Source organism: Cygnus atratus, chromosome 12 (assembly GCF_013377495.2).
Source record: "Cygnus atratus isolate AKBS03 ecotype Queensland, Australia chromosome 12, CAtr_DNAZoo_HiC_assembly, whole genome shotgun sequence".
NCBI lineage: Eukaryota > Metazoa > Chordata > Aves > Anseriformes > Anatidae > Cygnus > Cygnus atratus.
Window position 1 is genome coordinate 20248885 of NC_066373.1, and position 17187 is coordinate 20266071.

General features: G+C 41.1%; 1 protein-coding gene across 1 annotated transcript; it reads left to right on the forward strand.

Annotated features, from left to right (window-relative positions):
- The first annotated feature begins 297 nt into the window (after window positions 1–297).
- CCNE1 (cyclin E1) lies at window positions 298–12678 on the forward strand. The gene is made up of 12 exons (XM_035543283.2): window positions 298–330; window positions 547–613; window positions 729–819; window positions 1074–1142; window positions 6401–6543; window positions 6623–6758; window positions 7961–8107; window positions 9315–9410; window positions 9776–9910; window positions 9997–10108; window positions 10198–10355; window positions 11180–12678. Exons 2-12 carry the CDS (start codon window positions 600–602, stop codon window positions 11300–11302), a joined length of 1224 nt encoding a protein of 407 aa, XP_035399176.1. The 5' UTR covers window positions 298–330; window positions 547–599; the 3' UTR covers window positions 11303–12678.
- Window positions 12679–17187: the final 4509 nt, after the last annotated feature.

Genomic DNA, 17187 nt, shown 5'->3' on the forward strand with positions numbered 1-17187 from the left:
CGTCCCGCCCCGCCGGCCCGGCCCCGCAGCCCGCACCCCCGGGACCCGGCGGCGGTGGCGGAGCGGCGCCCCCCGCAGACCCCGCCCCGGCCGGGCGCCGTCCCCCGGTGTCTGGGCGCGGGGCCACGTGTGCGGGCGGGCGGGGAGGCGGCCCCGCAGCCGCGCGTTTAAATGTCCCGCTCGGCGCCGGCCGCGCTGTGCGCAGGGACGGGAGCGGCCGCGCTGTGAGGCAGGAGGCGCCCAGCGGAGCCCGCCCGCGCCGCGCTCCCGCCCTGCCCCAGCGCCCCGCCGCGGGGCGGGCGCCGCCGAGCTCCCGGGCGGCCGCCGCGGGTGAGTGAGTGAGGGACGGAGGCAGGGAAGGAGCAGCCGGGGGCGCCCCGCCGCCCCCCCGGGGTGCCCGGTCGCAGCCTCCCGCCCCGCCGCCGGGCCTTTGCGCGGCCCTTTGTGGGGGCTGGGGCCCGGCTGGCGGAGGCCTGCGCGGCGGCTCCCTGCCGGCCCCTGCCCTCGTGGCCCCTGCCCTCACGGCTCCCTCCCGTCCCCTCGCAGGGCCGCTGCTCGCCTCGCCTCGGCCCGGCCCGGCCCGACCCAGGCAAGGCACCATGCGGCGGGAGAGGTGAGTCCGCCCGGCCCGCGCGGGGCTGGGGCTGCCTAGGCCGAAGTCTCCATTAGGCGAACCTGGGAGGAGGCTCCCCGCGGCCGGGCTTCTTCTACTTCTTGTTTCTTGGCAGCGACTTCGCGGAGGAGAAGGCCCCCGCCAAGGGGGAAGGGGGTGCCGAGGGTGCCATGCGAGCCCGCAAGAGGAAAGCTGATGTGGCCACGGTGAGTGCAGGCCGGGGCAGGAAGCATGGCTTGCCTTGGCCCTCGCAGGCCAGCTCCTGCCCCGCTGCGTGCCCTGGTCTGTGGGCTCCTGCGTCCTTTTGTTGGGTGGCTGGCGACCATGTGGTGGTCGGGGTGCTTGAGGGGTGGTCTGTCACAGGGCTGTGGTCCCAAAGGATCTGGGTGTGTGTTGCAGCGGTAAATGGTGGTTTGTCCCATGGTTTCTGCTCCTAATGCTGTATATTTCTTTTTTGTAGTTCTTACAGGATCCTGATGAAGAAATTGCCCAGATGGAAATAAATAGAAAAAAGCAATATGAAAACCAGGTAACTGATTTGGCCTTAGGTCATGCTCCTGCATTCTCACTTAACTCTAGTGTTATTTTGCAGTACATTAATACTGTGAACACAATGCCACAGATATGCAACTACCATGTGCTGTATTGCAGTGGCCAAGAGGGCTACCAACCCTGGCTGATGAAGAACACAAAACACTTCAGTTCATGCAGCTTTGGAGTCTGCAAGAGACAAGACCTGTATTGGCCTAAACCCATACGTTAACACTCCCAGCTGTCCTGGGAGTGCACCTTACAAAAGCCTTCATATGCATTTAGTTCCACATGATGGGACTCCACATTGACTTATTTAGAGACCTGCAGGTATATGGTGCTTTTCTTATGTACCGTATCTTGCAGGCCGAAGCATGAGGCATTTTAGCACACAAACTGAGTCATGTTTCAGACTGATCTTTTTGCAACTGTGTCTATGCTTACAAATCACCTGGGATAGAGGAAAGATCACTTGTTCCTTTCACAGTCAGCTCTGTTCCCATTGGCAAGTGTCTTTATCAGGCTGACAGAGTACTAAAAGTTCATGATTAGAACCTTGACGCTTATGCTATCAGATGCTACTGTGGTGGTGAAGTAGGCTTAATTTTTCTGTGGATAACTTTTAGAAAGTCACTTAAGCTGTGGCTAAAGGACTTAAATCAGGCCACTCAGCGGAGGTTAGTAGTGACCAGGGCCAGTCTTCCCAAATAGGACACAGAATGTTCTGAGTTACCAAGTCAAAATGGACTCCACTAGCATCCTCTAACTCCCTTAAGTGCCCTTTTTATATTCTTCAAATCTGACATGCTCTGGATATTGGTATTTATATTGGATGCTATGTTGGTATACGGTGTTGAAAGCATGATGCGCTCGTATATTGAGATGCCTGCTCTAAATAAAAGAGCAAGATTAGCCTACTTTCTGAAGTAGTTTTATTCCATTTTTTTTCTTCCTGTGTATACACACACATGCTTGCTCACTCTGTCGCTGGGACTTCAGCCAGTTAATGCACATGCAGAGTGATACTTAAGCTGTAAAAGTCATGATCAGGGAGTACAGACCATACTCATTTGGTACGCAAGGCTATGCATAATGTGGCACATCTAACCAGAAGTGGCAGCTGGAAGTTCTAAGACTAAAGTGCTACCATAACAGATGGGCATCATTGTTTGGAATGGCCTCTGCTTGTTGCAACTGTGTATACTAGTTATCAGTCAACATATTAAGCAGGGCTCAAATGGTGAGCATTTAATGAGGGGATCTCTCCTTCCCTTCTGTCTTTCTTTTGTGCAGTATATTAAACTAATTTCTCACTTCTGACAAGGAAGAGCTGTCTGTCCTTCACCAAAGTTCTTTACCAAAAGATTCATTCTGTTTGGGCTGAGCAAAGGCTTCTCATATGTGTTTATTGCGTAATAATAAGGTACTGTTTAAAAAAAAAAAAAAAAAAAAAAAAAAAAACCCTTATTGTGGACCCAATCCAGGAAAATGGTGGAAAGAAACTTGAAATATATTTTGCATATATCGATCTTCAACTTTTAAAGTAGATAGAGATTTCCAATTTTGTGGGGGTTTTTTGCTTTGTTTTTGCGTGCTGCTATTAAATGTTATTTTCAGGAATAACTGGTATATTAGAATGTAGGTAATTTAAGTAATTGATGTCCAAAATATTTATTTAGGAATTTCTCAAGTTATGCATAGGATACTGGTGGGAATTTGGCTCTTTGGTCCTGTAAAACAGATAAAAATGGATACCTGTGTATCAGGCCCTACATAGAGGAGGTTTTTTGTTGTGACAAAGTAGCCAGATTGTTACAGATCTGTTTGAAAAAGCTAACATTTGGCTGCACAGCAGCAGCTCTTCAGTCTATGGTGGGACACAAGCTATTCTCTGATACAAATTGCCATGGGCCACTAATGAGAATATGTTTATGGTTCCAGCAGCAGTATAGCAGGCTTGTATGATAGCCAGTGAGGTAGTTATTCTGTTGAGGCACAACAATTCTAAAATGCAAGTAGCTATAAATCCACTGCAGCATGTACCACATGACTTCTACATTAAATAAATTGTTTACTGACACTAGGTTATACATAAGGCAAAATATCATAGTCACATTCCACTTGACGGCATCTTCATAGTCAATTCATTAGTTTGCTTCTGTTGAACATAAGGCCTGAGTTCTTAATTAGGATGCCGTTACCCTTTATGTGATGAAAGGGTGGCTATATCATCAGGTTTGTGACAGCAGAATATTGCATAAATTCTGTGTTTGATTTCAGAGAAGTGGCACTGCTGTAATTCTACTAGCAATTCTCATATTAATTCTGGCTGCTTTCTGTGGACACATGCACTTCCAAGGCTCTGTGTAAAACAAAATTCATCTAACTAGATTAGAGTAATCCATGCAATTATGATTCAAAGAACATGGTCTCCCCAATCTAGAGTGGAGAATGGAAACTAGAAGTGGTAAGAAGTCTTGAGATGGAACTAGCTAATGCTTTGAGTTAGGAGACAGAGCAAACTTTCCAGAAATAGTTTTGATCAGTTTCTCACTAGATATTTTTCCAGCATCCAGTCTTACTGTTGTCAGAATGTTCTATCTAACTTATTTGAAAAATATCTCTTTAAAAGATTCTATGAAGGGGGGGGGGGGGGGGGGGGGGGAGGGAAACACAAATCTTTGAACAAGCATGTTAGCAATGTTAACCATATCCAAACTGAGAGCTTGACTTTGGCCTAATGTAGGACAGGGTGATATTCAGACCATTTTGAAAATTAAAAGTACCAGAATCTCCTATGCTATTCAAAAAGAATGGGAACAATCTAATTATGTGAGTTATTCTTTTCTCTCCTCTTTTTTTGATACTTCTGGAATCCCTTTCTAATGGCAAAGAAAAGCCCTATGCTTCAACCTCTAATGCTTCCTGTGAATGAAAAATGGCTCGAATTATAGCTCTTACTATTTCTGATGGGCAAAGTAAGGCTGCAGTCTAGTAGTTGATATTGATGTCTGTTAAGATGCTATTTTTTGGGGTGAGACCAACAGACCTTTCCCACTCCTATGCAATCTAGTATCTTTGTTTTCCCTTCTCAAAACATCTAAGAGGCTCTTGAACCCTGATTTGTTTCCTTATAGAAGATTGTGAGTAGTGAAATCTCTCTTAAATCAATTGCCATTGTTGTTTCCTTGTAGTATGTGTGATATCTACTTTGATAAAGAACTCTGTGGAGCAAAACCCATTTATTTTAGATATTACTGGCGTAGTAGGTACTTTTAAATATTATAATTTATGGCTTTTCTGTTGGTTTGCTGATTAACTGATAAGACAGTGCTTCTCCAAAAGCTGTTGGCAGCTGGGCTTGTCATGCAGCTGGGAGGACAAAGTGTGTCTAAAGTCTAGCTGTGAGGGAGGGCAAAAATTAACTTAAAAGCAATGCTAATGTGACACTTATTCAAATTTCAGTTCATAAGAAATCTTACATTTTATGATAAAGATTCTATTCTGTCTTTTTCCTTTCTATGCCGCCTAAATTGAATTACGGAATTGGGTGAGTATGTAGCTATGGGCTACATACTATTGGGTAGTATGTAGCTATGCTATGTCTGAATGGAGAAATCCAAGAGATTAAACTACCTATCTATCTCACGGTATAAATCAGTCATAACTATGAGTGAACTGTGGCTTTCGTTTCTGAAGTCAGTGGTTTCTGTTTCTGAAGCTGGTGCTAGGAGGTAGCCATTTTGTTGGAAAGTGATGTCACTTGTAGCAAGGACAGGGTAAAAATGAGGTGTGGAAGCTTCTTTGAGAGGGGCAAAATTTCAGGTAGAGCGTTTTACTTGCTGACATCTTAAAGATTCTGTTTTTTTTTTTTAATTTTTTTTGGAGTATATTAGGAATATTGTTAAGAATTTCTGTCCTTTTATTGCTGCAGAATAGATCACTGCAGCAAGATGGCTGACTTTTACACTTAAAGAGAAATGCTGAGTTTTGACTTGCTTATGCATGGTGGCATGGGGCTGGCTTTGTAGTCTACAGTGAAATAAAAGAAATAATATTTTTCTGGGGAAATGTGAAAAGTGTATACCCATGGCTTCTTTAACAAAGTTAGCCAGGAGGAAAGTAACTCAATGTACATTCTGGTCCAAATCAGAGAAAAAGGCTATGATAGGTTCTGATGTCTGATGTTTGCAGGCCTTGGCAAAATTCTCTATGTGAAATGGTTGAATTGATGCTTTAGTGGCAGTTGCTTAACAACTGAAGTGTTTTATTTTTTAACAACATAACACTAGACAAAGAACAAGTAAAAGGAAAGTTCTATAAACTTACTGTTTTGCTGTGTTCATTGTCAAGGATGTTTCACAGGGAACCAAGAACTCCAGGCATTCTGCCTACGTATTGCTTACCAGAAGTTCTGACCTTGTATTTGTATAATTACAATCAGAAATTAGATTTTCAAGTTGCATCTGCTTATTCTTTACCTGAAGGCAAAATGTGACATGACAATACAAGACACTGTCTTAAATATCCTTCCACAGTATAGTTATGGTCCTTCAAAAGCAAAACAATATAAATGTTCTTCAGATTTAGTTGCAAACTTTGCTGTGAAAATGAGCAACACCTTTCTGCTCCACTAGAGTCCTGTGTCCAGTTCTGGGCTCCCTGTTACAAGGGAGACTCATAACCAGATGAGTACTGGTGAGAGTCCAGTGAAGGCTCCCTAAGATGATTAAGGGACTGGAACATCTCTCCTAAAGGCTGAGAGAGATGGGACCCTTCTGCCTGGAGAACAGAAGGCTCAGGGAGGATTTTGTCAATGTATATAAATACCTAAGGGAACATACAATAAGATGTCTCTGGGCACCACTGAAAAGAGCCCGTCTCCAAGACGAGAGGCAATGGGCACAAAATAAAATGCAGGAGGTTCTGTCTGAACTTCAGGAAATTCTTTTCTACTGTGTAGGTGACCAGAGCACTAGAACAGGTTGCACAGAGAGACTGTGGAGTCTTTCTCCTTGGAGATATTCAAAAGGTGTCTGAATGTGTTCCTGAGCAACCTGCTGTAGATAGCTCTGCTTCAGTAGGAGCACTGGGCAAGATGACTTCCAAAATTCCCTTTCAGCCTCTGTGATTCTGTGCAGTTTAAAGAATTAATCACGGTTTCTGTCATAGTTTCTTTCCAACGTCTATCATCTATTTGTAGCTAAAATTATTATTTTAAAGTCATAGTGTAAAATCTTTTCTCTCATTTAATAGCCGTCCTGGAATAACATTAACAAAGATCCCCATATGCTGATTCCTACTCCAGATAAAGATGATGATCCAGTTGGTGTTGATTACTCTCACTTTATACATCTAAATGTTGTTCCAACTAGAGCTTCACCATTACCAGTTCTGGGGTAAGTCTGCTGTTTTGCTACTGCTTGTCTGTCTTCTTTTGCCTTATGACTTGAGACTAAACATATTCCTCTGTCTTAGCTGGGCCAACAGAGATGACGTATGGAAAAACATGATAAACAAAGAGGATACATATGTGAGGGATAAACTTTATATGCAAAGGCACCCTCTCCTGCAACCTAAAATGCGAACAATTCTTCTAGACTGGCTAATGGAGGTGAGTTTTTCTGTGCTTGTGAGTATTTCAAATGTGCTTTTGCTGAAGTATGCTGTAACTGCCATGACTACTGTTCATGATCTTTGGATAATCCATTATCACTAGACACTTGTTGTCATCTTAAGTTCATCAATGAATGGCACCAAATTACAAAACATATTTATGTATACACACAGTGAATTGAGTTGATGGTGCATGAACTGACAATGTGTTCTGATACTCATTTAGATTAACAGTGTATAATAATCAACTAGTCCCTAATGCTCTGCAATGTAAGCTTTTTAAGTTCATGCTGCAGAGAAAACCTGCACAGATGATTATGCAAGTTACTGTAAGAAGGAAGGGGTGTTGCATTAGAGACCAGATGCATCTCAATCTCACAACATAGAATCATAGAGTGGTTTGGCTTGGAAGGGACTGTACAAACCATCTAGTTCCAACCTCCCTTCCATGGGTAGGGACACCTTCCACTAGACCAGGTTGCCCAAAGCCCCATCCTGTCTGGCCTTGAACTTTTTCCAGGGATGGGTCAACAACTGTTCTGGGCAACCTGTTCCAGTGCCTCACCACCCTCTGAGTAAAGAATTTCTTCCCTATATCTAATCTCAAATCTACCCTCTTTTAGCTTAAGGACGTTACCCCTTGTCCTCCCATGAGTGCATTACCCCTGCACTCCCTGATAAATAATCCCTCTCCAGCATTCTTGTAGGCCTCCTTTAGGTAGGCTGCTCTAAGTTCTCTGGGGAGCCTTTATCTGTTACTGGCTTGTAGAATGTACTGCAACCCCACTGTCTGTATGGGAGTGGGTTTTTTTGCTGCTTGAATGACTTGCTGACATAGTCTCTATTCTTCATTCTAAAGCAGTTGTGAGAATTTTCTCTTTTAAGGTGTTGGAGTGATGCATGTTAGTGAATATGAGGAACTGCAGTTCTGACATTATTAGAACACATGCGTTTCTTAAAAGGGCTTTCACTCTAATCTGTGTTTTTTTGAGGAGTTACTGTAGTGGCAGTTGTCTTGTGAGTCAAAGGAAATTGCTTAGCTTCTCCTCTTAGTTAACTTGTTAGTTCTCAGTATCAGTGAAGCAGAAACCTAATATGAATTTTATGTGTAGGTCTTGGATTTCTTTAATGCATCTGTAGCATCTGCTTTTGACTCTCTAACACTGTTTTTGACCTTTTTAACCTCTGATATCTCTCTAGGTTTGTGAAGTCTACAAGCTTCATAGAGAAACTTTTTATTTAGCACAAGATTTCTTTGATCGGTTTATGGCAACGCAACAGAATGTTGTAAAAACACTATTACAGCTTATTGGGATCTCTTCTTTATTCATAGCAGCAAAGCTTGAGGTAAGTATCTCCAGCTTTTACCTTAAAAAAAAAAAAAAAAAAAAAGTAAATGGATAGACAGCAGACTTATTACACACTAGATGCATTTTGGCAAGCTCTATGGAGCTTGATGCTATGATTTGAGTGGGAGACAAAAAAAAATATTTTCAAAATTCCTTCTAAATTTTAGAAGTGGTTAAAGTTAAGACTAGCTAACATCGCATTATCTATCTTTAATCCTAAAAGAATAGTTTCTTCAGTGTTAGGATAAATCTGATGTTTTTAATTGTTGTTGCTAAATGATTTTTTGGCTGGCTGCTCTGTACAGAGACCACTTGTTGCAATTCTACTGTCAGTGGAGTATCTACCAGATAATATAGTCGAAGTTATTCCTTGTTTACTGGAACAAATTGAACAACTAAAATAATAAGTTCTCCCTCTGTCTTTTAAGAGGCATATTAATATTCAGTCTATTCTTAAGCACAAAGTATTTTGCTTCTAAACCATTAGACTTCATTAGTGAACTCTGCTCAACAAGTGTAAGGTTCACCTTAAACAGTTAGGCCAAGCTGTCTCCTCGGGTTGAAAAGCAGCTCAGTTCTAATGGTAGGATTTGAGGAGTTGTGTGATCTGTTCCAATCCATGCAGTATCTTTTGAAGCTAACCTTGGACCAGCAATATATCTCAGCTTCTGTGTTAGCAGTAACCTTAATGTGGAAAATCTAATAAGGGTAGTGGTTGCATTGATACAGCTACTGCCTTTAACTGTCCACTGGAACTTCTATTGGTAATTGGTATTGGTCTGCAACTTGCAAGACCTGAGGTCATTAGTCTAACAGTTTTTATAAGGTTGTACACCCTGGTAGGTATACAAGTGTCTATGACCATTAGAGCTACACAACACAAAGGATAAAAGAGTGTATTTAAAAATAATAAATCTCGATGTCAATTATGTGTGCTACCACCTCAGTGATGCTATAGTCAAACAATGAGTGCTGTACTGATCCATCAGAAGTGAAAGATGAAGACTAGGGGCAGAAAGGTTAAAAAATAAGTCTATGTATATTAAAGGCAAAGGAGAACAATGAGTTAGGATGGGGAGGTTGGTTCTTTTTTTTCCCCATCTGTCTTGAAATGCTGAAGTGGCAGTGGGTTGTTCTGCTTTTTAACCCATGGGACTAGTTACAAACTATTCCTCATATTGAATGCTTGATCTCCTATCTCTCAGGAAATTTATCCACCAAAGTTGCACCAGTTTGCCTATGTTACAGATGGAGCTTGTACAGAAGATGAAATCCTCAGTATGGAATTGATCATTATGAAGGTAATATTTCGAAGTGGAATTAGTTCTGCTTTAGGTTTTTAAAAAGGCATAGCATAATCAACTAAAAGCAGAGAGCCTCAGTTAATCCTAAGTGCTGGTAAGAGATTCAATTTCTAATTCAAAAATAGTGTCTTCTAGGTAACAAGTGTTTTAAAGTATCCACCAATATATGAATATCTAACAGAAGTAATTGTTCATCAACCCTGTCAATAGGAGGATGTATGGGAGAGGGTTAGATGGGCATGTTCCAAAGATGCCTTGACCAGCTGGAATCACAGCTTTCTATGTAGAGTAAATAAAGTTGCATGGTCTAAGTTATGAGTTCTTTACTAATACTGAAGTCTTGTGTATGTCTACTGTTTCAGGCTCTTAATTGGAACTTAAATCCACTGACAGTTGTATCATGGCTAAACATTTACATGCAAGTTGCGTATTTAAATGAGCTTTATGAGGTATTGTTGCGACAATATCCACAACAAATATTTGTACAAATAGCAGAGGTAAGGCTGATTTCATCCTTCAAATGCTTTTTCATCTGAAAAAAGTTGTTTTGCAATAGACTTATTAAACATCTGTCATCTTGTAGCTCTTGGATCTCTGTGTGCTGGATATTGGCTGCTTGGAATATACATATGGTGTACTTGCAGCTTCTGCTTTGTACCACTTCTCTTCATCTGAGTTGATGCAGAAAGTTTCAGGTATGTAATGCTGGCATTTACAGACAGTCTAATTTATTTTCAAATACAAGCCTTAATTCAGGCAGATAAGCATGTGTCTTGTCTTCCAGGTTATGAATGGTGTGAGATAGAGGAATGCGTAAAGTGGATGGTTCCATTTGCTATGGCTATACGGGAAGTAGGAAGCTCCAAACTCAAACACTTTAGAGGTATAGCTCCTGAAGACTTGCACAATATACAGACGCACATAAACAGCTTGGATTTGCTGGTACGTATGTGCACAATGAAGACAGAAACTGTCTTAAAATCTCCTAAATCTTGTTTCGTCTTTGGTTAGAACATACAGTAAGTTCAAGTGAAGCATTATCAGATTGAGACTGTGTGTGTGTGCAGATGGTAAAAGACATAAGGTGGTACTCTGGCTGCAAAATTACAGGTGAAGAGACCTGACTTGTAGTGTTTAGTACAAAAAGGTGATCATGATTTCAGCCTCATCTCAAAGGACAAATAATTACCCTAGAAATGGGAAGCATATTTCTGCCCATTGGGGTACTTCAAATATTGTGCATTAGATCTTTCTCTAAAGGAGAAACGGGAAATAAAACCTTATCTGATGAAAAAAGGAAAATAAAGACTGATCATTTGAGACTGATCTTGTGGGGCTGCTATGTGACGGTGGTTGAGAAGAAGTTGAGCAATAGTGGTTCTTAATTTGAGAAACTTGCAAAGGATCAAAAATCGTGTCCAACAATCGTGCCTTTTAATCTACCTAATCTAAACAATCAGGCTTTTTTTCATATTTAGGTTATTTAATTGTAGTAGAAGTTAAACCTCTCACTGTTCAGTGGCTTCTAAATTTAGCTGTCTTGAAAATACAAATACTATAATGCTGACCATCAGATTCCAAAAGTTAATATTAATCTCTTGGGGCTCATTCACTGGCTATTGTGTATTGCATGTTTTTATCAGTTACTAGTATATATGCATTTCCAGATTGCTAATATATGAAGTTATAAACACCGAATTACATTAATCTGTTGCATTGATATAGCAAAGTAAAGATTTTTTTTCTCCCTTTTTCTGTGCTTTCAGGACAAAGCTCAAGCAAAACAAGCCATATTGGCTGAGCAAAATAGGACTTCACCTTTCCCCACTGGGGTCCTTACACCACCACAAAGTAGTAAGAAACAGTCTGCCGGACTGAAGCAGATGTGACTATACAAACTGTTGACAGACAATTTTGCTGAAGTGCCTGTTCTGCTGGTTCTAACTTCTGCTCCATTATGGAAAGGCTGCCAGTGAAGTTCATAAGCTTTTATGGAATTTGAAAAGGAAACCTTGCCTTTTTCATGACAGAAGATTTTTTTCTATTTGAAATATTTTTATTGAACGTTAAAATATTTTAAAGAAATGGATCAAGTACACCAGCCACTTAAAAGAACACCGAAGAGTGCTCCAAATGCTGCTATGGAGGGTGATGCTTGATGTGACCAACTATTCAGAAAAAGGGCTTGAAATTTAGATAAGGTACTGTGTCTGTGCCTGTTTGTCCTTTGGATAATTGGCAGTTATACTGTTCCCTATTGACACATGGGCAAAATGTACTGTGGAAGACTACATTTCAAAGCCTTTTTTTCCAATGGTTGGCTTACAACCTGATGCCTTTTTAAAAACTCTTTATTGTAAATGCTGCTATGTCTCTGTGTATCCATTTTTAATAAAAATGCTGTCTAAGACAGCTGGTTTTATGTATATTCCTATTTTTCTTTTAATTATGGTCAGCTAAGGTTTTTCAGACTGTGACCACTAGTAGCGTGAGAGTTCGGTGCAAAGAATATAGTAACTATCACTTTATTTATTTACCACTACTGGCCTACCAATGAAAGCATCATTTTTGGATACTAAAGATAAAATTTTCATGTTGGGCTAGTTAGATTTTCCTTATTCAGTTGCAAATGACTAGAGGGGATAATAAGTATGACAAGTATATGGGGAATCCTTCCCCAACACATGCTGATGACAAATGTGTTGGGAACTTCTTGAATCAGTGTGTCTGGATTGTTGTACTTAATAGCAAGAAGTGATCAGTAGGAAAGAAGCTTATGTTTAAAGAAAACAATTACTTAAACTTTGGGATTTCAGCATATTCTTTGACAATTAGTCACTTGTGCAAATTTCAATTCTGAATGGTGTGTGCCTTTTAATCTACAGTTTCATAGGAAGTGTTGTCCTTAATCTTTGTAACATCTGAGAATTCATAGTAAGACCATTTCTGGAAAGTCATGTTTCTGAAGAAAAGGGAAATAGATGTAAAAATGGTTGCTTGTTTTTCTTATGATGTTGAACAGTCCTTCAAAGCAAACAACACTGAAAACATCTGTGAGACTACTAGAGTTCACCATGTCCTGTAGATTGTGTAGATGCTAGAACATTTGTATTTCTGGAAGCTCCTACTCTGCTGATGGTTAACTTTTCTAAATGCTAGTTTCCACCGAGGCTGCTTTAAGTTATTCTCCCTTTCCCTTCTACCTGACCCAGTATTCTGATAAATGTTAAAGCTCTGATGTAATAAAAATGCCTACTGTAACTAATGGTAAGTGAGTTATTTGGTGCTGCTGTTTTGTTTTTCCTTGCAACGAATGGTTATAAGTCTATGTGATCAAGTGTAAATGTTAGCTCAACAAGTTTGCCGGTTCAGAGGAGTTTTCATTTTTCAGAGTACTACATGTCCTAGACAAAGGAGTTTTATATTTGCCCACTATCAAAAGCGTTTCTAACAGTGGAGGAAGTGTCAGGACACATTTTGGTACTTGTCCTTACATTTAGAATTCAAAATCCTGGGGGAGAGGCAGGGAGGACCTCTTCCTGGGACTTCAGTACTAGTTCTTCTGTTACTTCTGTGCTTAGTTGAAGGTCCATGCTTTTTTTTTTTTTTAATAAAGTCATTTTTAAACTGACTCCTTATAAATGAGAATTACACTTTATTACTTTTAACTTCAATAAAATAACTGTAATAGTGTCACAGTTATGAACGCTAACTTTTAGTTTAAGCTAAAATAGAACTTTCTAGTCAATATCTATTCCTTGTTCTTTGGGCTGTGTTGGAAAACTATTTGCTAAACATATTTAAAATTCTTCACGTAACTGGCCTCTTTCTAAATCATTTCTCCAATTTAGATGTTAATCCTGCTAATGTGATAACTTCTTTCCACTCTCCTCAAAGGTCAACTTGCTTTATTTCTGTGAAAGTGGTCTGTTCAGTCTGTGGAGATCTTGGCTTGGAGCTTTCCAGGTCTGAATGCAGCTGCACACCAGAGATTCTATACCCTCCAAGAGGGCTAACCTACTGTATTATTTATTTTCTTGTCCCTTTCTCACACAGCCACAAACAAAATATTCTTAAAACATTGCTCTATGTGTAGATACTTATGTCTCTGTGCTTTCTAGGGTAGCTTTAAAGAAATTATGCACTAGTTGCTATAGAGTAAAAACCACTTTGGGGAAGAACGGTGGATTTTTTTTAAGGGCAATTCTTTAAAGGAAAATATTTATTGAAGGAAAATAATTGTCCCTATAAAAATAAAATAAAAACAGGAAGTTTTATCCCTATTTCTTTGCCTGAGAATCCTATTCTCATAGATTATCTCAAGTCATGAATCAGCCTGGAGATGGATTTTTGTTGGGTGGGCAGAAGCAAGTAGGCAGCTCTGCCTGAAGAGACAGGAGAAAAAGGGTTAGTGTGTTTTACAAGTGGGCTGAAGTTCGTGCAGCAGATGAGCTGACATGAAATAAGATGCTTCTGCAAGCTGCTTTGAACCTGAACATTACCTGAAAATTACCTGAAAGATGGGGGGAGGGATCCAGGGGAAGAAGACCCCCAGAGTAACACATGATGCTGCTTACTGAAGACAGTACGTGCTCCTGGCACAGGAGCCTGGGGCTTGCAGGCTCTTGGGAATGGCAGGAAAACAATTCAGCTGTGCATTACTGTGCATTCTCTGGCTTGAAACTGTCTCCATTTAATAGCTATAGACTGGTGTAAAGCATGCTGGAAAAGAAATTGAATTCTGTGCTAACCCAGGTGGCATATGATTATCTTCCTCCTGCAAGGTTTGTCATAACTATGTATCAAAACCTCACCTTGGTCTGAAAGCTGGGGACATCGGAGGAACTTTGAGAGAAAAGAAAGTGCTAATTCTCTCTTACTGCTACTGTAAAATTGCCCTTGAAAGTTAGTGGTAGCTGTGATTGTATTGAAGGAAACGGCCCCAAATTATTGAGTGGAGGCTGTAATTGTGAGCTGGTCTTGGGAAACAGGAGCAATGGTGAATGGAAAGGATGAAAATGCATAGGTAGTACTATGGTTTTGTTAGATGCTAAGTTGCAGAGAATGCTGCAATTATCTAATGGTAGTTCATAGAAATATCTCTCCTGCATGGTTTGTCTCCTACAGAACAGTAGGATCATCTGCCCAAGGCTGTCAGTTTCTAGGTCTCAGGTCAGCATCTCCTCTTGGTTCTCAGCTTGGGAATTGCCCAAGACCACATGAGGCTCTCCTCCAGACTTCCGTGGGAATTGCACCCAGGGAGGGTACTGCAAGATGAGGTAAACGTGCACTGGTAAACTGTCAGGGGAGCAATATGCAGTGTGGCGGGAGGGATGGGCAGTGCACTGGCTGTTATGGGATGGACCCACTTTACCTTGCTTGATGGTATAAATCCTCTCCTATTTCTGGGAAAGCGCTTCCTCAGGGCATTTAACAGCATGCATGTAAAGTATCACATTACTCATCCATTCCCCTTCCAAACCTTCCTTCCCCACAACCCTGTCACCTCCAATAAATAAATAAATAAATAAATGGGAGGGAGATAAGTGGTGATACCAGCAGGGTATACTGTGAAATAACACAGGTTGACTCAGATTTTGTCTAGCCTTGAATTTGCTGGGAATTAAGCACATCTCCTCCTTGCTATCAAGGTTGGGGTCAGCTTGATCTGAGCTGCTGCAGCCTCGATGGAGAGCTCTCCTGCTGGGCCTGGGCCCTGGCACCAAGTGCCACGATCACCACGTGTGGATCTGTTGCATGATGCTGGGTCAGGAAGCAGCCCTGCTTGCTTGCTGCAGCACTGCCTCTGCCCTCTCCCCTGCACTGCCTGTGCCAGCCTGCAGACCTGCAAAGGGTGGCTTACACAAAGCCAAGGTGGAGTAACAGACTTTTATCTGTAAGATGTCAGGAAGTAAAGGGTATATACCCTTTAATAATCGGGGTGAAGACTTTAATGTACATTTCTTGCCATTGTAGCATTTCTTGAAAGTCTGTGAAACTTCTGTGCTTCGAAGTTGATGACTCCACAAAACAGCCATTTGGTTTGGGTTTTTGAACAGTAAATATTTTGGAGATTTGGCTTTCAGCCATCCTACCTGCAAATGGTTCAAATTAGGTCTTATTGTTAAAGTATAAAATCTGCATCTCAAGTTTTGAATTGTCTTTTACTGACACAACTTATATTTAATAAAACATTTAACTAAGACTGCAGAATATTTCAATACTGTGTAATCTGTCTTCTTTCAGTCTCTTGAAATAATCAGTCCAAGCCAAGCACAAAAGAATAAGTTTGTATGTGAAGCTTTTTATTTCTGTTCATGGTGAGTTTGAGATTGGAAGAAGAAAAAGTGTTGTTTGTACACTGAATAAAACCAGGGTTTTCAAGTCTGCAGGCTGGTACATTTGAGGGCACATTAGATTAAATGGCTATGAAGGAAGAATGGAAAAACTTTCTGATCCCAGAGTGCTTTGGTTCTAAAACTGCTGGCGATTCAGAGAAGCAGACTGACTGTGTATGTATTTGGAAACTATTTTTGTTTAACCGAGCTATGTTCTTGTGTAACAAGTATAGTGAGAAGGCAAATGTATTTTATGAAGTACTGATTTTTTTGAAGTTTCAACAGGGCTGCAATAACATTCCAGGATGAAATTCAATGGTTTACTATTAAACTGACTAACCAAAACAAACTTTCCTCCCCTTAGTCTTTAAAGCTCACTGCCCTGTGCTGTAGCACCAGTGGTTTGGAAATGGTCGTTGGCACTTGGTTGCAAGGCCTGGGTGGATGCGGCTGCAGCACTCCAAGCACCCAGCCAGGGTGCAGAGTCCCTGCATGCTCTAGCAGCACAGCAGATGCACAAGCTGACAGGCCATCAGACTTCAGCCAGCCTGCTCAAAGGAAAAAATAAAAATAAAAAAAAAGAAGGGTTTGTTTCTGTTTGGTTTGAGATACGTGATTGCCTGGGATACAAGCAACAGCGATGCACAGAGCATACCCCGATATTCCTTTGTCCAGCAGATGTGCGACACGTAGACCTGTGCTTCCTCTTCCCAGACTTTTCAGTTCTTAAGTATCTGCTTGTTTGAACTGAAGAGACTGCTGTCTAAATGTGAGGAGCGCAAAAATCCTCTGCCCTTAGGCCTGAGACAAAGGGCTTACTGCTACTGACTGGTGCATGTACTTGGATGCAGGCACCAGCTTCTGCTATGGGGTAAAGAACTGCCTGCAATCACCCAACAAGACTGTCTCTTCTGTTGAGTGAGGAAATATTTACTTTATCAGCATGTATTCCTGTGATGTACTGCAAGTCTTAAATGTTACGCTTCTGTCTTGGGCTTTGCTACAGAAACAAGGGTTTAGTTTCTTAGCTTTTTATGAACCTGGGAAAGAGGAGGAGCTAGTGGATTTATGGACAGTGTTCATAACTGTGGTGGGGAAATGGTGCTCTAAATCTAAATGCATTTAATGCCTTGCAATATTTCAGTTGGTCTTCACTTTGTTTAAAAAAAAAAAAAAAAACAGTATTCAGCTACTTATATTAATGGACTAGAGCTATAAAAGCAAAATCAAATGATGAAGTGTTTTTGTTTACTAACTGTATATAATAAAATTCCTTGAAACTGAAATGATTTTTGTTTTAATCATGAACTAAACAGTTTTCCTGACAGAGGCAAGCAACAAGCCTGGATGTTTCCTGGAAAATCCTGCAGCTGAAGGACACAGCACGGCCATGATTTTCCCAGTACTGAAAGCTCAGCTTGGTGAGTTGTATTTTC

Coding starts and splice junctions, on each gene's coding strand:
- CCNE1 (XM_035543283.2), top strand. Junction 9,411..9,775: donor TGGAATTGATCATTATGAAG/GTAATATTTCGA, acceptor CTACTGTTTCAG/GCTCTTAATTGGAACTTAAA. Junction 10,109..10,197: donor GTTGATGCAGAAAGTTTCAG/GTATGTAATGCT, acceptor CTTGTCTTCCAG/GTTATGAATGGTGTGAGATA.